This window comes from Lithobates pipiens, unplaced genomic scaffold (assembly GCF_037356315.1).
Source record: "Lithobates pipiens isolate NorthernLeopardFrog02 unplaced genomic scaffold, aLitPip1_a1.2 Scaffold_22, whole genome shotgun sequence".
NCBI classification, from domain to species: Eukaryota; Metazoa; Chordata; class Amphibia; order Anura; family Ranidae; genus Lithobates; species Lithobates pipiens.
Genome location: NW_027507784.1, coordinates 16314678 through 16340948, shown reverse-complemented (window position 1 = coordinate 16340948; position 26271 = coordinate 16314678). Strand labels below are relative to the sequence as shown.

Genomic DNA, 26271 nt, shown 5'->3' with positions numbered 1-26271 from the left:
GAAACTGTTGCATACACACGGTCGGACAAAGTGGTCGAAAAATCCGATCTCTCAGAACGTGATGACGTTATTTCGTTACGACGGGACTATGTTCAGGCTAGTAGCCAATAGCTTTGATGTAGGAATTTGATCTGAGCATGCGTGGCACTTTGTCCGATCGGAATTCTCTACACATGATCGGAGTATGTCCGATCGGACCAGTTTGTTGGAAAATATTTCCAACAAGTTGGAAAATTTGGTCCGACGGATATTCCGACGGAAACAGTCCGATGCATACCACACACAGTCGGAATATCTGACAACGCGGTCCGATAGGACACATTCCGACGGATTCTCCGACCGTGTGTACAAGGGCTTAGATTGCACAGGTGGACATCATTTCACAAATGATGTGACTTCTGAAGGTAATTGGTTGCACCAGAGCTTTTTATTGAATTCATAACAAAGGGGGTGAATACATACGCACATGCCAATTATCATTTTTTTTATTACTGAAATTTTTTTTATGTATATATTTTTCTAATTTTACTTCACCAACTTATGCCGCATACACACGATCGGAATTTCGGGCTGCAAAAGACCGATGAGAGCTTTGGAAAATGCGACCGTGTGTATGCTCCATCGGACTTTTGCTAGTCGAATTCCAGCCAGCAAAAGATTGAGAGCAGGTCCTTAATTTTTTGGTTGGAAAAAGTTCCTATCCGAAATGCGATCGTCTGTGGCACTTCTGTTGCATTTCCGACGTGCAAAAGTTCTACGCATGCTCGGAAACAATTTGACGCATGCTCGGAAGCATTGAACTTCATTTTCTTGGCTCGTCGTAGTGTTATACGTCACTGCGTTCTTGACGGTTGTAATTTCAGAGAACTTTTGCGTGACCGTGTGTATGCAAGGCAAACTGGAGCGGAATCCCATCGAAAAAGCCATCATATCTTTTTCTGACGAGAAGTCCGATCATGTGTACGCGACATTAGACTATTGTGTTCCGATCCATCACATTTAATTCAGATTTTAAAAAAAACATTGAACTAAAGGCTGTAATGTAACAAAATAGGTAAAAAGCCAAGGGGGTGAATACTTTTGCAAGGCACTGTATGATAACTGTGAAATAGCTACAACCACTTAGTAGTGTACTCGAAAACACTGCATAATCAAATGCAAAAAAGTCAAACAAGGCTCATCAGACAACTAATGGGGAATCATGCTGGTGGATCTGTGAATACATTGAGGTCCCAAGTGAAGACAAAATGCTGCATGGAATCTTCACATCAACACATCCTGAGCTCATCAATGGGTGATTCCATATATATATATATATATATATAGTATGTGAATGACATTCAAAGGAAGCAAAGAACAACCATAGTGCAATATTGCCAGATAAATAAAATGTGTTTAATAAAAGAAGCTGCTTACATCAAGTAAGGATAAAAACCGCAGTATAAAATGGGAGTAGTAACACACTCACCTCCTCACCACGCTTCCATAATCGTCACCGGAAAGAACGTCACAAGGCTCCACCCGACGCATTGCGTCACTGGTCACATGACTTCCTCAGGGAAGAAGTATTTATCCTTTGAAGCGAGATTTTTCTCTATATATGGAATCACCCATTGATGAGCTCAGGATGTGTTGATGAGAAGATTACATGCAGCATTTCGTCTTCACTTGGGACCTTAATGTCTTCACAGATCCACCAGCAGGATTCTCCATTTGCTGTATGATGAGCCTTGTTTGATCTTTTTGGTCATTTTTGGAAGTGAGCGGCCAATTTATAAATTTAACAGTCAATGTGGGGTGATGTAAGCAAGAATTGGCCTTGCTGTAAAAAATTGCAATGATATGCAACTGTCAAAGAGGTGCTGAAAAATTCCTCTTTGGGTGTCGGAGGCCCCTTCCCACAGTAACCCTATAGAGGTGCTCTTGATGAAGGCAAAAAATTGCAATGATATGCACCTGTCAAACAGGTGCTGAAAAATTGGTCTCTGGGTGTTAATTGTGCCCATGAAATCTATAACAAAAACATTCTTCCAGATGAAGTGATTGAACACCCTCAAAGCTAGGAAGCCTCAAAGTCCTGCAGAGATTTCACATCCCAAAAATATCTAATCAGTGACATCGGCATCAGGGGCTTCATAGCTGGTAATCCAGGACTGATTCATTTTTATAAAAGGCAAACAATCCATGGAGTACACGGGGAAAGCCATAGGGAAGTCCCGGTGCGTCAGGGGAGGGTGGGGTCACTGGGTGGCCCCGCCCTCCGTTATTTAGGAAACCTTGTGAATCTATTCAAGAGCAATGGATGGCACAGTGTGAAAGCGCTTTTAAATGTCTGAAGGGGAGTCTGGTTGAAGGCTTGGTGTTGGCCTATGCTGATCCCTCCAAACCTTATGAATTGCATGTGGATGCTAGCAGAGATGGCCTTGGTGGAGTGTTATACCAGGAGTCAGAAGGGAGACTTCACCGGTAGCCTATGTGAGTTGAAGCCCCAGTCCCCCTGAGAAAAACATTCCGGTACACAAATTGGAGTTCTTGGCCCTCAAGTGGGCTGTGGTGGATAATCTGTACGGAGACACCTATATGGTGAAAACGGATAATACTCCGGTAACTTACCTACTGACCACCTCCAAACTAGATTCCACTGGACATCAGTGGTTGGCAGCTCTGTCGGAAATCCGGTTCAGCTTGACGTATCAGCCAGGGGTGGGAAACCGAGATGATGGCGTCCTCTCTCTCGAAAGCCTCACTTCATGAATACTGGTCAGAAGAGTTGGGTCCATTTACCTCTGGAAGGAGTCTCAGCTGTGTGCCAAGGGGTAGAACACAAGCACAGGGGGACAATAGGTGCAGAAGCTGTGGCAGTCACTCCTGCTGGAGTGCCCAGGTGCTACTGTGACCTGTCGCAGTTACGCAGCCAAGAACTACCTCAACTGATAAAGGAAGACCTGAAGAAGATGTGTTGGGAAGACTTGTGAGGAAATCTACTCAGGATCCTCAGATACTATTGAGCAGTTCCATTGAGAGAGCAAAAGTGGTTCATAGAGAATGGGAACAAATGCGATTGTAAGATTCAGTTATATACCAAAGTTATATACCAAAGAGGTCCATCTGAGGAGCCAGAAGGTGTTCGGCAGCTATTCCTCCCGGAAAAACACAGACTGAACGTGTTGGCTGCCCTCCATGATGATCATGGCCATTTAAGTCCAGACAGAACTTTCAAGTTAGTCCGAGATCGATTTTACTGGCTGTCCATGAGGACTGAGGTGGAAAGCTACTGTCACTCTTGCATTAGATGCATTCAGAGAAAGACCTTGCCAGGGAGGGCAGCTCCAATGGGTCAGTTACAGAGTCAGGGGCCAATGAAATTGCTGTGCATTGATTTCTTGTGTTTGGAACCTGATCTAAGTGGGCGGAGAAATGTCTGGGTTGTGACAGATCATTTTACCCGATATGCTCAAGCCTTCCCCAGTCGGGATCAGCAAGCCAGTACTGTAGTGCAGACCCTAGTGGAGAAGTTCTTCATTCATTATGGGCTGCCTCAGTGCCTACACTCAGACCAAGGCCAGGATTTTGAGAGCAAGCTAATCAGGAGATTAGGTTCCCCATTGATAACGTCATCTATGACGAAACGCGTCTGGGAAGGTATGCAGTGATGCCACCACGCTCTACGAGGGGAGGACGGGACGCTTGTTTGTATGCCGGCCGGCGTTGTTTGGCTCTGTTTCGATGCTGACACAAAGCTTTTTTATCTCTAAACCTTGAATGATTCAACTGGGTATTCCCCCTGCCGATTGATGTTTGGAAGAGAAGCTCGCCTACCAGTGGACCTGGCCTTCGGAACATCATTGGATCACACCTCTCAAGCCTCATACTGAGGGTATGTTGACAGACTTCAGAAGAATCTAAAAATGAGAATGTGAGCCTATGAGAAAGTCAAGAAAGCATCTACCATCAGAGAACAGAAGATTAAAAAATGACAGTTCAGGATCTACAACCTGGTGTTGCTACGCAAGCTAGGGGTGTCAGGAAGACACAAGTTAGCTGATCAATGGCACTTCCAACCCTACATTGTTTTTAGATGAATATCTGTGCTCCCTGTATATCAGATTCACCCTGAAGGGAAGACTGGCCCTCTGAAGACTTGGCATTGCAACATTTTGCTGCTTATATTCGAGGCTGTCTGAGTATCCCTATCCTTTTGCTTAGAGGCTTACCAGCCCCTTAAGCTGAGGCCTAGGGTGGGAAAGGCTTGCCAACCCTTGCCACCAGAAGAAGAGAGTAATGAAGAAGATTTAACCCTTGATTGGCTATGAGTTCCCCCTCTTGAAGGCAATCCTCCCACTCCTGAGATTTTGGAAGCTGAAGTACCAAATCTCCACTTTCAACGAAACAGTGAGAGGGTCAAGATGGAATCCCAAGAGGTACCTGATATGTGGGCACCTCCTGTTTCCCCGGATAAAGAAGTAGAAGGAGAGACTGTGTTTGAACCAGAGCCTGAACCAGAGCCTGAACCTGGATGTAGTTTCTGGGGAATAAATAATGGGCCAGAGCCAATCAGAAAATGTTTACTCCAAGCTGAGATGGAAAATATGTCCCCCTAAAAGACTGACGTATTACACTTTTGGGGAAAGTTCTGATAATTTTTTTCCTACCACTCATCGTTCTAGCCAATTATCTACCTCCTTACCTCCTTTATTGAACCTTTAATAAAGGATGACCTTGATCCACCCTCTGACACTACTGAGTGGGCCACTGATTTATTACTGGCCTGTCACAAAATTGATTTGGCTTTGCCGAACAATGTATATCACTTGTTTTTAGAAGATCCTTCCTTGGATCAGTTATTGGCTGTTACAACTTCTAGTCTGTAAAATAACAAACTATTATTTTTTTTATGATACAGTAAAGTGATTCCACAGATTGTGTTCTGTCTTCGGGGGCTAAAGCCTTTCAAGTGGGGGGGGGGGGGGGATGTAGCAATGTGAACTGCAATTGCCATTTTAGGTGATTCCCTGTTGTTCCTCCTATTATGATATCTCTCCAATGCTCAGTCATCATATTTGTGAGCCCAACCAAATGGATTGTGGGATAAGCAGTTCCTCAGCACGATGATTCCCTTGCATGACTACATGTTTGGACTACTCATCCCAGGGTCCTTTGCTTTTAACAGGAAGACTTCTGGGAACAAGATAAAAGAGGCCGGAGACCCGCCCTACACTCTCTTCTCCCCGGGGCTTGCTGAGGATGGACCTCTCCATGACAGGGAGAGTGAGGTCACGATCTACCACATGGTTTAAAGAACTTCCACCCGGCCACCAAGGGCCTAGCACTGATTGTCGTTCACCGGACATCTGCACAGCACCAACTTGATAGACCAACAACCTGCGATTCATGCTGCACATCGTTGGGACATCACAGGCGGACTCGCTATGAAGGCATCTCTCTGAGAGTCGTGGTCGGAGGCATCCTATCAACATGGTCATTGGTGAGAGGGCAATTGCCATCCATTTACAAATCCTTTTGTTGCTTGATTGTAACGCTGTGTACAGACAGCTTTACCTTGGGGAAACTATACTAAACTTATTTGAACACTGCAAATAGACACCTTTATCCTCAGCCATCTTAAGAAGTACCATTACTCTGTTATTGCACCTTCTTGGATACAGTTAATGAGCTCCATCTGCCTGTGAAGACCATCAGATCTGCAACTGGAACATTGCTGTCATTTCAATTTAAAGGGGCCCCATTCTTTCTAATCTAATCTCTCATTAGGATTAAAGATTAAATAGGCCGGCCTGGAATTTCATTTTAGAAGTAGTCTAGTGCCTTAATGCTTAACTGCCATGTATCCCTTCAGGTGTTAATTCAGTCTACAAACTTTTATATAATAATTCTAAACTGTAATACTGTTTCTGTTGTGTCTTATCTTGACTGTGCTCTCCAACTGAGCTTGGGATTGTTACCTAGAGTCCAGTTGACTACTCACCTCTGGTATTACTTTTGCAACAAGATTTCACATCAAGTAATCCAGTAAACATTAAGAAAATCTAAACATACTGAGTTGTGTGACTTATTATTTTGAGGTGGTGCAAGATGTCTGAACCCAGCGTGTCAGGAGGGCTGGAAGTTGTACAGGGTCATGGTGATGCAGAGAAGCAGATAAATCTCAGTAGCCCTCGAAGGGACCATGCTACATGGATTAACCTGATTTACTTATGGGAAAATTTGCCTCGGTTCACAACCAATTCGGTTCACGATCAGCGTCATTTCACAAATTAAGTTTGTGAACCGAGGTATCATGTTATTTAGTATAGTAACTCCATGCAACTGGTTTTCTGCTTTACTCTCTAGCCACTGAATCCATTTTGATGAGACAAAAAAAATGAAAGCAATGTGTGATCAGCAATGCATGTACCGTAGGAAGTAACAAGCAGACGTAGGTACAATGTAACCTCTTTGTATACCGCTAACAGGCCTCCTGCCCATAATTTCCCCCTCTGTCTGAGAGATGAATAAAGAACATTCACCATAACCTGCCTAGTACCTTATCACAACACTACACGTTGCTTTTTCTCATGGCAAGCCATGTACCAACTATGAAGCCATATCTCCAAACTTTTTGAGATGGGAATGAGGGACACCTATCAGCAAAAGTATACAGGCATAGGACACACCCCTTGCCACGCCCTCTTAAAGGAGAATTGTACAAAAAAACAAGATTGGTTAAACTGACAAGTGCTTTTTTTTACCACTACTATTCCTTTATATTTGCTTTTGGAATATACAAATGCAACAATTTAGAAATCAGATGAAAGGTTTAGCGCTGGGAAACACTTTTTGATAAAAAGTGCATTTTATATACATCTATATAGATCTGACCAAAATGAGGGACAAATGAGGGGCAGAGGGACATTGCTCCAAATCAGGGACAGTTCCTCCAAATCAGGTACAGTTGGGAGGTATCATGAAACAGAGATGAGTCCAGTGGGTTTTCAATGATTTTCAATGTTTACCTTGTAGTAAAAATATACAAGTTTTTACAAATTCTGGTGGCTGCTGTCTGTACCTTACTCAGGGCAGGTAAACTTCATCTTCTCCTCACTACATACCTATCAAAAGGGCTTCACCTAGACCCATGGGGGCAAGATCAACAACTGCCTCCCCTCTCATCTAATCCCCCCCCAAAACTCCTCTATGGTTTCACACTCCCAAGCATATGTATAGATTAGGAGTGGGTTCCACCTAGTGACAGAACTGGAAACTGTCCTAACATCTCCTTACAATTAGAACTTCCCTCCATTGAAAACGGTTAGTAGATTCATACGCTGACCATTTAACATTCTGTTTGAACTGTCCAGGGCTGTGGTAGGAGTAATGTATAGAACTTTCAAAAGATAAAGACATTACTTCCTTAACTCAAAATTAGTTTTGTGGGGGAGCTGGCGGAACTGATTAAGGTAAAATCTGAGGATAATGAGAATAACGAGGGACAGTTTTCTAGACACTTTCCTGCATTCATCTGGGTCGTGAGAGATTTCACCTTGATGCTGGAGTTGGATGGAAAGGAGATCACAGAAGATGAGTACCTGGAGAACGCTCTTCTACCTCAGAATCGTGAGTAATAATACAACTGTTGCAGTTGGGTGTCACCAAGCAAAGGATAAGTTATTTACACACATACATATATTTCTCAAAAGTCCTTTGTTTGATAAGTGGCTGTGTTGTCAGATTCTTTAGTTAGGATTAAGTACATTCCTTAAGCCTCATACACACGATAGGACTTTGTACAAACTTTCCCTTGGATTTTTGTACAAAGGGCGTCGGCCCTGAACTTGTATTGCATACACACAGCAGGACTTTTTCAGCCAACTTTCACCAAATCACGTGGTTTTTCTGCTCTTTACCGCCACCTTTGGTCAACTTCTGTATTGTTGTCTGATCTTTTGCATTGGTTCTGAGCATGCCTGTTTGCACTTTGTACAAAAGTCCTATGGTTTTCTGTACACACGATCAGACTTTGCTCCATCGGACTTTTGTTGCCAGAAAGTTTGTCCGTTCGCACAGCCAACAAAAGTCAGATGAAAACCGAAAAAGTTTGTCCGATGGAGCGTACACACGGTCGGATGTTGCTCCAAAACAGCTAATTTGCATGTTTGTTGTCAAAAAGTCTGATCGTGTGTATGGGCCTTTAGTTCAGGCCAGTGATTCTCAACCAGGGTTCCTCCAGAGGTTATAGGGGTTCCTTCAGCATTGGGCAATTTCTGCCTCTCAGATAAGTTACCACTGACACCATTGATCTTTTTAGCTATCTGTAAAGCCTCATACACACGATAGGACTTCGTACAAACTTTCCCTTGGATTTTTGTACAAAGGGCGTCGGCCCTGAACTTGTATTGTATATACACAGCAGGACTTTTTCAGCCAACTTTCACCAAACCACATGGTTTTTCTGCTCTTTACCGCCACCTTTGGTCAACTTCTGTATTGTTGTCTGATCTTTTGCATTGGTTCTGAGCATGCCCATTTGTACTTTGTACAAAAGTCCTATAGTTTATTGTACACACGATCGCACTTTTCTCCATCAGACTTTTGTTGCCAGAAAGTTTGTCCATTCACACAGCCAACAAAAGTCAGATGAAAACCAAAAAAGTTTGTCCGATGGAGCGTACACACGGTCGGATGTTGCTCCTAAGCAGCTAATTTGCATGTTTGTTGTCAAAAAGTCTGATCGTGTGTATGGACCTTTAGGAAGGACCATTCTTCCCACTGACCATCACACTAATGTATCATGAGTCGTAGATTTCTAATTTTTAGCAGGGGTTCTCTGAGACCAGAGAACTATTTGAAGGGTTCCTCCATGTTGAAAAGGTTGAGAAAGGCTGGTCTAGCCCTAAAGCCTCATACACATGACCGGACTTTGTACAAACTTTCCCGTAGACTTTTGTACAAAGGGCGTAGTCCACAAGTTTGTATTGCATACACACGGCAGGACTTTTTAAGTAACAAACACGAATGTAGTGACGTTTCAACGTACTGATGACACTTCAAAAGTTCAATGACTCCAGCGCCACCTTTGGTCAACTTCTGTATTGTAGTCTGATCTTTTGCATTGGTTCTGAGCATGCATGTTTGTACCTTGTACAAAAGTCCGATGCTTTTGCGTACACAGGATCGGACTTTGCTCCATCGGACTTTTGTTGCCAGAAAGTTTGTCCGTTCGCACAGCCAACAAAAGTCAGATGAAAACAGAAAAAGTTTGTCCGATGGAGCATACACAGGGTCGGATGTTGCTCCAAAACAGCTAATTTGCATGTTTGTTGTCAAAAAGTCCGACCATGTGTACGGGCCTTTAGGAAGGACCATTCTTCCCACTGACCATCACACTAATGTATCATGAGAGGTAGATTTCTAATTTTTAGCAGGGGTTCTCTGAGACCAGAGAACTATTTCAAGGGTTCCTCCATGTTGAAAAGGTTGAGAAAGGCTGGTCTAGCAAATAGGGGGCAGGTTCTGAGGGTCAGTCGCAGGAAGTGTTGAAGCTATTACTGCTCAAGACTTCTGGGAGGTGCAGATCAACTGGTTTAAGGTTCTGTGTGGTACAAGGGCATTACCCTTCACCAACCAATCACATTCAGTAGTCAGTCTTCAATACAGGCTTGATTCAGGTGGCTGCAAGCTAATACAGATTTTTTTTTTTGTTTTCAAAAAGGGTTTTATTAAAGACATTAACAGAAATACAGAGTCAGCAAAACGAATCAAATTTCAACATTAGCAAAAGTAGTTGGATGATAAGGTTACAGACAGGTGATAAACAAATAGCAGAACAAATAGCAGAACACTGCAGGACAAACCACCAATTACAGATAAACAGTATGGGTCTCACATCCAACCACAGGTTAGAGAAGGAAAGGAGACTAAAGCCCCATACACACGGTCGGACTTGTACAAACTTTTCCGTGGACTTTTGTACAAAGTGTGTTGTCCACAAGTTTGTATTGCATACACACGGTCGGACTTTTTGACAACAAACACGAACGTGTTGACGTCACAACGTACAGACGCCACTTCAAAAGAGGACGTTCAATGACTCCAGCGCCACCTTTGGTCAACTTCTGTATTGTAGTCTGATCGTTTGCAATGGTTCTGAGCATGCGTGTTTGTACCTTGTACAAAAGTCCGATGCTTTTGCATACACACGGTCGGACTTTGCTCCATCGGACTTCTGTTGTCAAAAAGTTTGTCCGTTCGCAGAGCCAACAAAAGTCCGATGAAAACAGAAAAAGTTTGTCCGATGGAGCGTACACACAGTCGGATGTTGCTCCAAAACAGCTAATTTGCATGTTTGTTGTCAAAAAGTCCGACCGTGTGTACGGGCCTTAACACGTTCAATGAGCTGACCATCATAGCCAAAATACAAAAGAAGGAACATGAAAGAGAAAGAGGGGAAAAAGAACAGAAAGAAACCAAGGGAGAAGAGGAAAAGATGCAAATAGAGAGCAAAAGAATAAAAAAAGCTGCATGAAAAAACCAAAGGTGCGATCACTTCAATAAGCGAAATAGGAACCATGGGTTCCATTTAAGGTCATAAATTCGTTCCGTATCATGTAAAGTGTGAAAAATCTTTTCAGACAACATCACCTGATCAATACGTGAGAGAACCTCTAATACAGATTTTTAAGTATATTTAGAAACATTTTTGCACTTGTAGTGCCCTCAAGGTGCAATGCTGGTAAAAATGCAGTGTCTCACAGCACTGTAAGGGTGCAGGCTGTCTTATGCTTGATCCAGAAAGCATGAGGGTATGAGAGACACCGCACACCACAAGCTCTACAGGTAGAGAGGAATGTGAATGGCCTCAGACTTGAGCTCCTCCTGGCCCTTGCCCCTGATGCATTTTCCCCCGCCCACCGGGGGCTTAGTCATAGAGGCGACCTCTATGATTAAGCCCTGGTGGGTTGTGCAAAATGTATCAGGGGCGAGGGCCAGGAGAAGTTCAAGTCTGAGGCCATTCACATTCCTCTCCACCAGTTGAGCTTGTGGTCTGTGGTGTCTCCCATTCCTGCATGCTTCATATTTTTTTCTTTTTGGATAGAGTAAATAATAAGTCTGATTTTATTGCTGTCTGTGTCTCTGATGAGGAGATGTCACCAAGACAAGAAAATGAGTGAAAATCAAAAGTTATTATCAGAGCAAGGAGACACCTCCAATGGGATACATGTTCCTATGGCAATTCTCCAAGATGGGGATATCAATCATTTTGAAGAGATATCCCCTGATTTCCAGTTGTGCCTCCAGGACAGAAAATGAAGTAAAATCTTTCCAGCGGGACACAGAGAGAATAAAATAGGCAGAGACAGCAGCCTTTTCCATGTAAAAATAAACTTTTTATGATGTCTTCTTATGACCAACATTTTTGTTGTGTTTCTAATTTTTGCATTATTTTATTCTTTCAAGTGGAGAGTACAGAGGAGACCTCAAAGATACGCAATCAGTGCCGAGACAAGATCCGGATGTATTTCAACACCCGCAAATGTTTTGTGTTTGACCCTCCATCTGCAGATAAAATGGTTCTTCACAGGATGGATGAGGTGTCAGATGAAGAGCTCACTCCTAGATTTGTGGCTCAGTGTCATCAATTCTGTGAATACATTTACAAAAATGTTGAAGTTAAACTCTTGGATGACATCAAACCCGTGTCTGGGGAAAGTAAGTGTATCTGCCATAAAAGATTAGAAGAAGTGGAAGAAGAGATGAAAAGTGAGGGAGAAGAAGAGAAGGAACAACTGACAAGGATTGGGGGGAAAAGGGGGGGGGGTGGAAGGGGGTGGGGAGAGAGGGAGGGTGAGTGAGGAATGAAAGGAAATGAAAGAGAAGAAGCGAGAGGGAAGGAGAAAGAAAGAGAGAGTGGGTAGGGGAAATAAGAAGAGGGAGGAGGAGATGTCAGAAACAGAAAGAATAAGAGGAAGCAAATTAAATAAATTGACAGGCAAAAAAAAAAGGAGAAAAGTAAAAAGAAGGAAAAAGATGTAAGCAGACGGAGAGGGGAAGAACAGGAGAGGATGAGGAAAAAAAGAGGAGGGTTTGAAGGAGGGAGAAGAAGAATGGCGTGAGGGAGAGGGGGAGAGATGGAGAAGGGGTAAGAGAGAGGGAGGGAGATGGAGAAAATGTTAGGGGGAGGAAGAAAAGGAGTGGGATAGAGGGGAAGAAGTAAAACAGGAGTGAGGGAGAAGGAGAATGATGGAGAAGGAGTGAGGAGAGGAGGATAAGGGGCAAGGGAGAGGGGGAGAGATGGAGAAGGGGCGAGGGAGAGATAAAGAAGGGGCGAGGGAGAGAGCTGGAGAAGGGGCGAGGGGGAGAGATGGGGAAGGAGCGAAGGAGAGAGATGGGGAAGGGGTAAGGGAGAGGGGGGAGAGATGGAAAAGGGGTGAGGGAGAGGGGAGAGATGGGGAAGGGGTGAGGGAGAGGGGGAGAGATGGAGAAGGGGTGAGGGAGAGGGGGGAGAGATGGAGAAGGGGTGAGGGAGAAGGGGGAGAGATGGAAAAGGGGTGAGGGAGAGGGGAGAGATGGGGAAGGGGTGAGGGAGAGGGGAGAGAGATGGAGAAGGGGTGAGGGAGAGGCGGAGAGATGGAGAAGGGGTGAGGGAGAGGGGGAGAGACGGAGAAGCGGTGAGGCAGAGGGGGGAGAGATGGAAAAGGGGGAGGGAGAAGGGAGAGATGGGAAAGGGGTGAGGGAGAGGGGGAGAGATGGAGAAGGGGTGAGGGAGAGGGGGGAGAGATAGAGGAGGGAGAGGGGGAGAGATGGAGAAGGGGTGAGGGAGAGATGGAGAAGGGGTGAGGGGGAGAGATGGAGAAGGGGTGAGGGAGAGGGGGAGAGATGGAGAAGGGGTGAGGGAGAGGGGGAGAGATGGAGAAGGAGCGAGGGGGAGAGATGGGGAAGGAGCGAAGGGGAGAGATGGGGAAGGGGTAAGGGAGAGGGGGAGAGATGGAGAAGGGGTGAGGGAGAGGGGGGAGAGATGGAAAAGGGGTGAGGGAGAGGGGAGAGATGGGGAAGGGGTGAGGGAGAAGGGGGAGAGATGGGGAAGGGGTGAGGGAGAGGGGGAGAGATGGAGAAGGGGTGAGGGAGAGGGGGAGAGATGAAGAAGGGGTGAGGGAGAGGGGGAGAGATGGAGAAGGGGTGAGGGAGAGGGGGAGAGATGGAGAAAGGGTGAGGGGGGAGAAGGGGTGAGGGGGAGAGATGGAGAAGGGGTGAGGGAGAGGGGGATAGATGGAGAAGGAGTGTAGGAGAGGGGAGAGATGGGGAAGGAATCAGAGAAGAATAGATGGAGGAGTGAGAGAGAGGAAGAGATGGAAGAGTGAGATGGGGGGGATGGAGGAGTGACAGAGAGAGATGGTGAAGGATTAAGAGAGGGGGAGAGATTATGAAGGAGCGTAGGAGAGGGGAGAGATGGGGAAGGAGAGAGAGAGAGAGATGATGAAGGAGCGTAAGCCCTTGTACACGCGGTCGGAAATTCCGACAACTAAATCCGTCAGAGTTATTCCGACGGATTAATTCCGGACCAGGTCCGGAAGTGATGTTGCATACACACGGTCGGACTAAGTTGTCGGAAAATCCGATTGTACATAACGTGATGACGTTATTTTGTTACGACGGGACTACGTTCAGGCTAGTACCCAATAGCTTTGGTCTAGGAATTTGATCTGAGCATGCGTGGCACTTTGTCCATCGGAGTAGGCTACACATGATCGGAGTATGTCCGATCGGAGCATTTTGTCGGAAAATATTTCCAGAAAGTTGGAAAAGTTGGTCCGACGAATATTCCGACGGAAACTGTCCGATGCAGACCACACACAGTCGGAATATCCGACAAAACGCTCTGATGGGAAACATTCTGACGGAATCTCCGACCGTGTGTACAAGGACTAGGAGAGGGGGAAAGATGGAGAAGGAGTGTAGGAGAGGGGAGAGATGAAGAAGGAATCAGAGAAGAAGAGATGGAGGAGTGAGAGAGAGGCAGAGATGGAAGAGTGAGAAATATGGAGATGGAGGAGTGACAGAGAGTGGGAGAGATAGAGAAGGAGTAAGGGAAGAAGGTTAAGGGAATGAGAGATGAAGTGGAAGTGAGGAATGGAGTGTAGAAAGGAGAAATGGAGAAGGATTTGGGAGAGAGAGAGATGAAGATGGGAGTGATAGATGAAGATGGGAGTGATAGATGAAGATGGGAGTGATAGATGAAGAAGAGGATGAGAAACTGAAGGAGAGGGAGGAAAGGGGGTAATAATGGGAAATGAGAGTGATGAAGAAAAAGAAGCTGTTACTTCTTTACTCCCATACATTTTCATTCTTTTTATCATATGTATATTTATAATACCAAAAACTTCCCTATTTAACAGTGCTGCACAATTTTTGTAACTATATTGAATAGAGAAAGGAGAGTACTGTGCATGAGCTGTGTGTTTTTAAGAAGAACTTTGATACGGTTGTACAAAATGAAAAGTTAGCAACTAAAAATACTGTAGCTGCTGACTCAAAAAAAAAAAAGAAACAGTTACCAGCCTATGGATATCAGTGCTGTCTTCACTGGAGCCGATCCTTCACTGGGCTGTGCCGCCATCTTGGATATGGGATCCGGCTGTGATTTCCTAATGGTTCCACCCAGACTGTCCCCACAGCCTCCTAGGATTTGTGACGTATCCCAGGAAGTTGCAGGCTGGCAAAGGGCGGGCAACGCTTATATAATTCTAAGGGCAAAGGAAGTACTGTTGTTACAGAAGAGGTGGGAAGAGGATGAGCAGAATTTTCACTTTTAATTGAAAGGCCCCCTTAAATAGAAGCATATTCTATTACATTTTCCGGCCATTTTGTCCCCATAAATATTTTTATTTTTGACACTTCACTGGGTACAAGAAAGTAATATTGACAGTTTAGGAATGGAGATCAGTAAAGATAATAAAACATATCTAAAAAAATATATATGTATATGATTGGGGCGAGTGGGTAATGTGCTCAGTGGAGTACATAGAGATACTATTGACGGTGAAGTTATTATCGTGAAAATCCCATTGGATAAAGTGCAAATATTATACGGTGGAGCGTTAGCAGACTCTTAACTGTTTTTTATTTTTGTTGAAGCTCTAGGATTTTGGTTTCAATTTCTTCACATGAATTCGATTATTTGTTTATATGATATATGTTTATATTTTATATTATTATTTCATTTTTTATTGAAGGATGTATCACCGTAAAGTGATATAAAGTTTCTTTTTTCATTTTAATAGAAGACACACACAAGGTCATTAAGACAAACACTTTATTAATCGATTTTTGCACTTTGTAGAAGTACAGTATCTCACAAAAGTAAGTACACCCCTCACATTTTTGCAACTAATTTATTATATCTTTTAATGTGACAACACTGAAGAAATGGCACTTGTCTACAATGTAAAGTAGTGAGTGTACAGCTTGTATAACAGTGTAAATTTGCTGTCCCCTCAAAATAACTCAACACACAGCCATTAATGTCTAAACCGCTGGCAACCAAAGAGAGTACACCCCTAAGTGAAAATGTGTCATTTCTTCAGTGTTGTCACATGAAAAGATAGAAGAAAATATTTACAAAAATGTGAGGGGTGTACTCACTTTTGTGAGATACTGTGTGTGCTACATTGATTTTTGATTTAGTGTATAACAAAATATAGGATAAGCAAAGCACAACAGGTACATGAAGTCTCCATCGACCGCTGGGGTGAAGTAGCCATTGTAGATAATGTATCAACACAAAATAAGGGGTAAGGTAGCCCTATCTTCCCTTCTTATGGTTCCCAGCCTCAAAACTCAATATAAGTGCTATGGTGATGAGGGATAGCCATAGCCCTCCAAGGATCTTAAGCTGGGGAACCAGGGAGTCCTAAACATAGTATTTTTCCAGGGTCGTTAAAGGCAGAAAGAGACCACAAGTAGAAGAGAGGAGACTATTAAAGAGGAAGTAAACCCTGATGAGTTTACTTCCTCTTTGTCTCCCTGCAAAGGCAAAGCATAATGGACTACTATGCATCGCATCACATAGTAGTCCATTATGTGTCACTTACCTGACACAGGAGCCAGCAAAGTCACCGCTGTCCCTTGTAGTCCGGCGCATCCATCTTCTCGGTGGGTCTCGCCGCTCCGCCGCTGTCATTCGGCGAAGCCGCGATGACATCACTCCCGCACACTCCATGCACATGGGAGCCGCTACGCGCAGCATATCGCCGTTGACGGCGGCGTGATCAGTGCACCTGCGCGCCACTGTCTACGGTGCATGCGCCGTAAACAGCGGTGCCTGTCTTTCGGTAAATATATCCTAAACCGTGTAGGTTTAACAGACATTTCTTGGACCTACAGGTAAGCCTTAATCTAGGCTTACCTGTAGGTCAAAGTGTGTTGTAAGTGTATACAACCACTTTAAGTCTGAATACAAGGTTCAGGCCCTTTTATTAAAGATCTTGTTTAACATGCATGCAGTATGCATTGGTAAATAGTTGATGATAAATTGTTTTTAGCTGCATTGATTGAGGGTTAAGTTACTAAGGAGGGGTGTTTTTCACCTAATATTGGTTGAGATATTTAAGATAAGATATTTACCCAAGTAAACTCCCCAAACCATGGATGAAGTTCTCATTTTCTCTTTTACATATTTCCTATGTATAGTACTGGGGCAACTAGTGTATAAATACACAGAAGCCATCACTTCCTCCACTGCTGTGTGTATGGAGGACACTGTGATGAGTATATCGGAGATGGAAAACAAGGTGGCTGTCCAGGAGGCAACTGAGCATTATGAGAAGATGATGAGAGAAAGAGGAAAATTCCCCACAGAGACGCTGGAGGAGTTTATGGAGCTGAGCACTCAGTGTGAGGAAGAAGCTCTTCAGATATTCATTGACAAGTCCTTCAATGACTCTGAACTTATTTTCCATGCACAGTTTATGGTGAGCATGCCTTTCCTCTATGGGCATAATATATACTGTTATGTATATTGTAAAGAATGCCAGGGATGAGTCTTGGATGGGAGATATATATTCCCTCATTATTGGGGTTGTGGTACATTTAAGGGGAACACAAATAAGTAGTTGGGAGTAGGATGAGGGGTTCTGAAAACTGACTAATGCCGAGTACGCACGATTGGAATTCCGGCCAAAAAAAAAAAGACTGATGAGAGATCTTCATCGGAAAATGCGACCATGTGTACGCTCCATTGGAATTTAGCTGTCCGAAATTCCCGCCAGCCAAAAATTTATAGCATGTTCTCAATTTTCCCAATGGAAAAACTTTCTATCAGAAATTCCAATTCGTGTATGCGATTCCGACACGCCAAAAAACTCACGCATGCTGAGATTCAACTACGAGACGGAAGCTATTGGCTACTGGCTATTGAACTTCCTTTTTCTAGTCCCGTCGTACGTGTTGTTTGTAAACGCGTTCTAAATGATCAGAATTTGATGTGACTGTGTGTAGGCAAGACAGCTTGAGCGGAATTCCGTCGGGAAAACCATCAGAACTTTTTCCGATGAGAATTCCGATTGTGTGTACGGGGCATTACAGTTTTCATAGGATTGTTAAATCCTGATATGAGACCCAGAATTCAGAGACTCAAAGAGGTTTTTTTTTTGTTTATATATGTAAACAAAATTTCATATTTTGTACAGAATTCTTATGCATAAAAATTCATATTTCGGATTCGTACGAATGTACGAATTTCAGGAAGTTCGTACAAATTTTTGTTTTGTACAAAACTAATCGCACATGTCTACTGCTAAGTTCTTGTGATGTTTCTGGACCCTTGAAGCAGTTGGGAACTTTAAAATTCCTGTGGTGGGACAAGATTGTGACAGTGGTGAGCCAAAGTCTTATTTTGTGTACCAGAAGTGTAGACTGTTTTGTTTAGTTTTTCCATGCTGTATTCATATGTAGCACTGACCCCTCTGCCACAGACTTGGTTGAAAAACTTAGTTGTAAAATGGAAAGGATAGAGGTAGAACTTTCTTACTGTACCAGTATCTTGCAGCCGGTCCGGCGATACCATAAGAAATGTGGATTCAATCAATGTCCTTAACAGCTGAGCTTCCAGGCTCTTACCGAGCAGCTAGCCTCGTGCATGGCCCTCTTACTTAAGAGTCCTCCCCTGGTTGCATGTAGAGTTGCTGGGCCTCTTGCTGGGCCTCTCCAAACCCGAGTCAGCACCGTAACACCTTAGAATCCTCCCTTCCAGTTACTGTGCCTCGAATTAGCCAGTTGCGAGGCTCGGAAACGGATGGATCTGCACCCCAGGCCATGAGGGTCCCTGGGGGTTGGTCAGGAGGACCAGGACCATGGAGTCAACAACAAATTCTGGACCGGACGCCAGAACCACGTGACTTCGGCAACCTTAAGTACCCTCTCCCGGAATACACAGCTGAACCAACGTGCCCACTGATTGGCTCAGAGAGAGAGATTGCGTCCAACCAGGCTGCATTCCAATGCCTCTCACAGGTGCAAACCCCACCTATGACCAGGCAGAACCTTGATACAGCCCAGCCAAACTGACGCCAAAGCATAATTTCACACAATTAACCCCAAAACTCAACTACATTTTTTGGCAAAAACTAAATTTACATACACTCATAAGGAGTACCGGCGCTACATATACATACCGGTATATAAAAATCTAAAGCCAAAACTGTTCTAGTATTAGAAACAATTATAACCCTTGCAGATTTGCATTGTTTTCTGGATCTTGCTGGGGAGATTCACTTGTTTTTCCTGGTGACCATTGTCTTAAGAGCAGAAAGTCAAGAGGAATTCATCGTTTTTCGCCTAAATAGGAAATCTTCTACTAGGGAATGTAGTTCTGGTAAGAACTGCCCAAAAATGAAAGAAAAAAGTTTTGGTTTTATGTATACTTTATGTAAAATGGAGTAAAATAATGTACTCTTTGGTTCCTTGGGGTAGCCAGCCAGAATGCCTGTGTCACGGTACTGGGGAATAGCAGGAAATGTATGTATTTGACAGGAAGTAGATGCTTAACGTAGTGTGGAACTCATATGACCTGCCATCCTCACCACTTTACTTCCAGCGGAATATAGAGGAGAAAAAGAGAACATTTTCTGAGATGAATGAAGTGGAATCTCAAAATTACTGTAATCAGCTCATCAAAAAGCATTCTAGAAACCTTGAGGAAGCCGTGCAACAAGGCTTGTACTACAAACCAGGCGGGTACCAGAAGTTCCAGGAGGATATGGCACTGATAGAGGAGAGATACAACAGTGAACAAAGAAAAGGTGTAGAGGTAGGTATTGGTACAACTAAGCTAAAAGCCTTTTTGCATTAAAGTGAACTTTACTCAACACTACATACAAACTCAAACTCAAATTTTAGGAAAATAATCAATGTTTATAACATGCCTCTAAGCCCTTGTACACACTGTCGGAGATTCCGATGGAATGTGTCCGATCGGACCGTTTTGTCGGATATTCCGACTGTGTGTGGTCTCCATCGGACTGTTTCCGTCGGAGTATCTGACGAACCAAGTTTTTCAACTTGTTGGTAAAATTTTCCGACAAAATGCTCCGATCGGACATACTCCGATCATGTGTACAGAATTCCGATCGGACAAAGTTCCACGCATGCTCAGATCAAATTCCTACACCAAAGCTATTGGCTACTAGCCTGAACGTAGTCCCATCGTAACGAAATAACGTCATCACGTCGGATTTTCCGACAACTTTGTCCAACCGTGTGTATGCAGCAGTTTCGGACAAAATCCATCGGACAAAATCCGACGGATTTAGTTGTCGGAATCTCCGACCATGTGTACAAGGGCTAAAAGTCAGACAGAAAGTTATGTGTGACCCCCCCCCCCAAATCTCAGCCTGCCGTGCTTGTCATTGGTGGGAATGGATATTATGTGTCTCCTCTGCCAACTTAAAATGATTTTAAAGGAAGCAATTCAAAACTGGGATTATCCAAAATATTGCATATAATGGGATTCGCTTCAAGCAATAGGAGAATTATGGATGCAGCCACTCATGAAGTTATATTTATAAGGCTCCCCTGTCAACTTCTATTAGTGCTCATTTACATAGGTGCCAAGATGTGCTGCAGGCACTGGAGATGGGGTAGCTGTTCAGACTTAACCTCATAACTGAGTCTGACAGGCGTGCAGGGACGGTTGTAGTGCACACCCCACGTAGCAGCTGCTGGTGAAAAGGGATCCCCCACCCTGCAAAGCCAGGCACACTAAATTTCCACAGGTTCACTTGAGACAAGAAAACAGTCCAGCAGCTTTGTTTTGGTTTTATTTAGGGGTATTGAACTTAGATGGAGATAGGGGTATTATGGGATGCCCACTTGACTGGAACAAAGTCTCTTCATGGGCAAACTCTATGTATACTTCTCATCCTCCAGCACATCATCTGCTTGCAGAACAACTGGAACACTTGGCAGACAGGGACCCCTTTGGTGTTTAGAAAAAGTCCAGTGTTCAGCTACATTACTGTGGTTACTGATCCCAGCACCACTTCTTCCGGCATTGCCAGTCCACCTGGCTGCAGCTGCCTCTTTCTCTAGCCATCATGGCTACTTCCCACAGTCCTTCCAGACTGTCTCACTCACCAGCCATTCGGCTGTCTTCTCCCTGGAGATATCCTGGACTAGCTTGCTGGCTCCTGCTGTCCTCACTCTAGCTCCCATACTTCTGAACAGGACTCCTCCTTGTGTTTTCAAAGGATCCCTCCAGCACCTGAGCCCCAAGCCCAAGGTCACCCTCCTCCCAGACTAGGGTGCTACCCCCAAGGGACTCCGCACAGCCTCGTCACACTCAATCTCCAAACTTCCTGCTGGACTAACTCTGAGTATTTATGAGGTGCCTTTCCCCTGCCAGCCCCTCTGGGGCCCACATGAATACACCAGACAGATCCAGCTAGAACCCTTCCAGCTGCTTCTGGAATTCTCTCCAAGTTTCAAGCAAGCAGGGGGAGTCACCAGAGATGCTGATGATGAGTCATCCAGTCTCCCTGAGTCACTCATCCCTGACCCACAATAAACCCTGGCTTGGCTGACAGAAAAACATATGTACAACCTAGCACTCTACACTGGAGGGTGCTACACTTAAACATGGATTCATCACATTTTACTACATTAGTTGTACCTGTTTGTCTGCAACTCTTTCTCCTATAAAGCATTTTAAAACACACAGATCAAAGGCTTTTTCTCAGCTCAAGAAGGCAGGGTCAGGGATATTATGTCAAATAGGAGCGCTGAGTGTAATCTGAAACCCAAGTGAAGGGAATAGAAACACACCCCTCTGCACAGCCTCAAACGGAAACAAGTACAGCTGAAGCTGTCAATTAGGGATGAGCTTCGTGTTCGAGTCGAACATACGTTCGACTCGAACATTGGCCGTTCATCCGTTCGGCGAAGTCCGAACATTTTGGTCCGTTCGCGCCAAATTCGTGTGGCGCTCACGGCCCACAATGCACTGCGATGGCGCAGTGCATTGCTGGCTCATGATTGGCCAAACATGCACTGTGACCCCGCATGCTTGGCCAATCGCAGTGCCAGCAGCGAGGAGAGCCATGATTGGCCACAGGCAGGATGCCTGTGGCCAATCATAGCTCAGGCTGTGTAGTGCACGCCCCACACTATATAAGGCCGACAGCGCGGCGGCCTTGTGTAGTGTGTTGGCGTCTGAAGCAGTGGGTGTTCTGTGTACCTTCAACACAGTACACACCGATCGTTTTCGGCCGATTTTCGATCTTGCTGTTGTGTAGTGGTTATTGTCTGCGTGCCCTGACTGCAGTATATACCACTATATTCACCTCACCTATATAGCTAGTGATCTATCTTTTATAATAGAGCTTGCAGTCAGTAGTGTTAGGAGATAGTGCGTGCTGTCTGCGTGCTCTGTACCCAGTACATACCGCTATATCCACCTACATAGCTCTTCTCTATTTGAGCCCACTTGCCATCTGCAGGAGTTATTGGAAGTTGTGTGTGCCTCCAGCACAGCACAGTATACATCTGTATATACCCCTTTATCTCTGGTGTTCTATAATAAAGGCATCTGCAGGAGTTAGTGGGTGTTGTGTGCCTCTAGCACAATATACACTACCCAACTGCTTTTTTATCCAACTCCCTTCAGGCCATTACCATGTCTGGAAGGCCAGCAAGGAGAGGCAGACAGGCGTGAGCCGATAAAAGAGGGCAAGCAGGCTCTGTGTCTAGAGACAACAGTGCTGGTCGTGGACGCGGTGCATTGTCATCAGCACGTGGCCATGGGACACGCTTGTCCTTCTTTTCGGCAGCTGGACATGTTGAACCGCAACATGCCAACGACTTGGTAGAGTGGATGACCAAGCCCTCTTCATCCTCCTCATCCTCTCCCACCCAGTCTCAGGGTACTAGCAAAGCAGCTGCCAACGCATCGTCTTCCCTCCTCTCAATGTCATCATCAGTAACTCCTTCCCTAGACCCACCACGTCCTCCTGAGGAGTCTCCTGAACTCTTTGAGCACAGTGTTGGGTACATGCTCCAGGAGGATGCCTAGTGTTTTTTGGGCTCTGATGATGACACTCAGGTAGAGGAAGGCAGTAGCATGAGTGCAGAGAGAGTGGATGCTCAAGAAGGACAGCAATCTGGCAGTCATGTTCCACAAGCTGCAGCATACTGCCAGGTTTGCTACAGCGATGAAGAGGGAGGGGATGATGAGGGCACTGACTCCACATGGGTGCCTCATAGGAGAGAGGAGGAGGAGGAGGCACATGTCCAACGAGGCAGGATGCCCTCCGGGGGCCAGCTTAGGGGCAGCACACCGACTGAATCATACCGCAGAGCTCCGCCTGTGCAGAGCGCTGCCTCTGCGCATTATTCTAAAAGTTCTTTGGTGTGGGCCTTTTTTGAGACGAGTGCATCAGATCGCACCGCTGCTATTTGCAACATATGTCTCAAGCGTATCTCACGTGGCCAAAACATCAGCCGCTTGGGCACCACATGCTTAACCAGACATATGTTGACCTGCCATGCAGCTCATTGGCAAGCGTACCTCAAAGACCCACACCAAAGAACAAAGCGGACCTCTCCTTGCTCCTCATCAGCTGGCATCTCCAACCCCACTAGACCTTCAGTCCTCTCTGAAACCTGCTCTGAGAGGAATGAAGGTGTAGAATTAGGTGTGTCACAGCCAAGTGCTTCCGGGAACTCTGCTAGTGGTACACCCACATCCGATTATAGCAGGCAAATGTCCCTGCCCCAGCTGCTGGACCGGCGAAAGAAGTTCACTCCCAGCCATCCACATGCCCAGCGGTTGAATGCTAGCTTGGCTAAATTGCTAGCACTTCAACTGCTGCCTTTTCAGTTGGTAGACTCGGCCCCCTTCCGTGAGTTTGTACAACGTGCGGTTCCTCAGTGGCAGGTACCCAAACGCCACTTTTTCTCACGGAAGGCGATTCCGGCTCTCTACCGGCATGTGGAAGCCAATGTCCTTGCCTCGCTGGACAGGGTGGTCAGCGGGAAGGTGCATATTACCGCTGACTCATGGTCCAGCAGGCATGGACAGGGACGTTACCTGTCTTTCACGGCCCATTGGGTCACTCTTCTGGTAGCTGGGAAGGATGCAGGACAAGGTGCAGTAGTGTTGGAGGTTGTTCCGCCACCACGCCTCCAAAATGCTACTATTGGTTGTGACACACCTCTCTCCTCCACCCCCTCCTCTTCTTCTTCCTCCATGGCCTCTTCCAGTGCTCTGTCCTCAGAACCAGAGGTGCTCCGTAGGCGTTCCAGGGGCTACGCAAGTACGCAGGCAAAACAATGCCATGCCGTGCTTGCGCTGGTTTGTTTGGGGGACAGGAGCCACACTGGGGCGGATGTTTTGTCAGCTCTGCAGGGGCAGGTCCGAGAGGTGGTTGACGCCACGCCAGCTTAAGCCAGGAATGGTGGTTTGCAACAATGGCACCAACCTCCTCTCCGCCCTCTGACAGGGACAACTGACCCATGTGCCCTGTGTAGCTCACGTCCTTAACCTGGTGGTGCAGCGGTTCTTGGGCAGGTACCCCGGCTTACAGGATGTCCTCAAGCAGGCCAGGAAAGTCTGTGTGCATTTCTGCTGATCATTTAATGCCTGTGCTCGGCTGGCTGAGCTCCAAAAGGAGTTGAACCTGCCCAAGAACCGCCTTATATGTGACATGCCCACCAGATGGAACTCAACATTGGCCATGCTGCAGCGGCTGCACACGCAGCAGAGGGCCATCAATGAGTACCTGTGCGACTATGGCACCAGGACAGGGTCAGGGGAGCTTGGTTTTTTCTCACCACGCTAGCGGAGCATGATCAGGGATGCATGCACTGTCCTGTCACCATTTGAGGAGGCCACAAGGATGGTGAGCAGTGACAGTGCATGCATCAGTTACACTGTACCTCTTGTCCACCTCTTGGAGCATATGCTGCGTGAAATAATGGACAGGGCACTTGAGGCAGAACAGAGGCAGGAAGAGGAGGACTTCCTTGCCTCTCAAGGCCCCCTTTATCCAGACAGTGTTCCTGCTGTGCCACTCATCACACAGGAAGAGAAGGAGGAAGAGGAGGAGGAGGATGATTGTGTCAGCATGGAGGTGGAGGCTGGCACTCAGCATCAGCAGCAGCAGCAGTCTTGTAGGGATGATTTACAGTCCCAAGAAACACGTGGACTTGTACGTGGCTGGGAGGAGGTAGCTGCGGATCATGTTGTCCTTAGTGACCCAGAGGACTCCGGGCTGAATGCCTCAGCTAACCTACGCTGCATGGCCTCCCTGGTCCTGCAAAGCCTGTGGAAGGATCCTCGTATTCTTCGGATCAAGGAGAGGGACCATTACTGGCTGGCCACTCTCCTTGATCCACGGTACAAGGGTAAGGTTGCGGACCTTATCTTGCCATCGCAGAGGGAGCAGAGGATGAGACATCTCCGGGAGGCCTTGCAGAAAGGTCTGTGCAACGCATTCCCAGAGACTGGGAGGTTACAAACTCCTGGTCCTGGACAACGTGTTGCTGAGGCATCGGTCAGAAGGAGCGGTGGAGAAGGTGGCCGTCTGACTGATGCTTTCAGACAATTTTTTAGTCCGCAGCCCCAAGGTATGATCGGTTCCAGCACCCATCACCAGCGTCTGATTTACATGGTGCAGGAATACCTAGGGGCAAGGTCAGACTTGGACACCTTTCCCACCGAAAATCCTCTGGCTTACTGGGTCTTGAGGATGGATCACTGGGCAGAGCTTGCACAGTATGCAATTGAGCTACTGGCCTGTCCTGCATCCAGCGTTCTTTCGGAACGCACCTTCAGTGCTGCTGGTGGCTTTGTTACCGATCACAGGGTGCGCCTGTCCACCGAATCAGTTGATCGACTGACCTTCATCAAGATGAATCAGTCTTGGATCACCCACAGCTACCAAGCACCTGAAGCTGATGTAACAGAATCATTTTTTTGGAAATATCACATCCCTTCAAGACTGCCTATGCTGATGCTGAGTGACTGTCCTGTTATGTTGATTAACTATTCTCTTCCTCCTCCACTGATATGTTGGAAGAACATTTCATGTTCTGGTTGATGCCATCAGCCCAATTTTTCTGCCCCTGTTTAACAGGGGCGTTTAAGTACAATTTTTGATGCAATGCTTTGCAGCAGGGCTAATTCCTGCAATAAAACTAGAGTATATGGCAGAGGTTGCAGTGTGGTGGCACCAGCTCCAGTGCCTAAGGCCCAATTTTTCTGCCCCTGTTTAACAGGGACATGTAATTACAATTCTTGATATAATCGTTCACAGCAGGGCGCTCCAGCGCCCACCAAGAGTCACTTTGAGGGCTTACAATGTTGTGGCAAAACCAAAACCTTGTTCCGCCATTTCTGCAGAGCATATAGGGCAGGGCCCTACTTTCAAACATCCAACTTACAAACATCTCCTACTTGCAAACGGAAGGAGACAACAGCAAGTGAGATAAAAAAGATGGACGACAAAACAAATTATACAGGGGTGATAACCCTTCCCTATGTTTTCCAAAAAGCTTAAAAATATTTTTTTTGACTGGAGCTACACTTTAAAAATGTAGCAGTTGAAAATTACAAACAGATTCAACTTAACACAACAAACCTACACAGTCCCTGTCTTGTTTGCACCGCCTGTATACTGCTGTTCTGAGTATATAGGGCCTGGGGGCCACACGCATTTCCTTTTTTTAATATGGGTATGGGGTTCCCCTTAAAGAGGAAGTAAACCCTTCCAAACAACTTTGACC

The 26271-nt window shown here is 45.6% G+C and overlaps 1 protein-coding gene across 1 annotated transcript in view; it reads left to right on the top strand.

The window, feature by feature from the left end:
• LOC143923343 (guanylate-binding protein 1-like) overlaps positions 1-26271 on the top strand; it is a 64739-nt gene that overhangs the window by 16539 nt on the left and 21929 nt on the right. Inside the window, exons 5-8 of the mRNA XM_077446955.1 lie at positions 7427-7614; positions 11455-11706; positions 16684-16964; positions 19088-19300. Coding sequence (XP_077303081.1) covers positions 7427-7614; positions 11455-11706; positions 16684-16964; positions 19088-19300 — 934 coding nt within the window. The remainder of the gene's footprint in view (positions 1-7426; positions 7615-11454; positions 11707-16683; positions 16965-19087; positions 19301-26271) is intronic.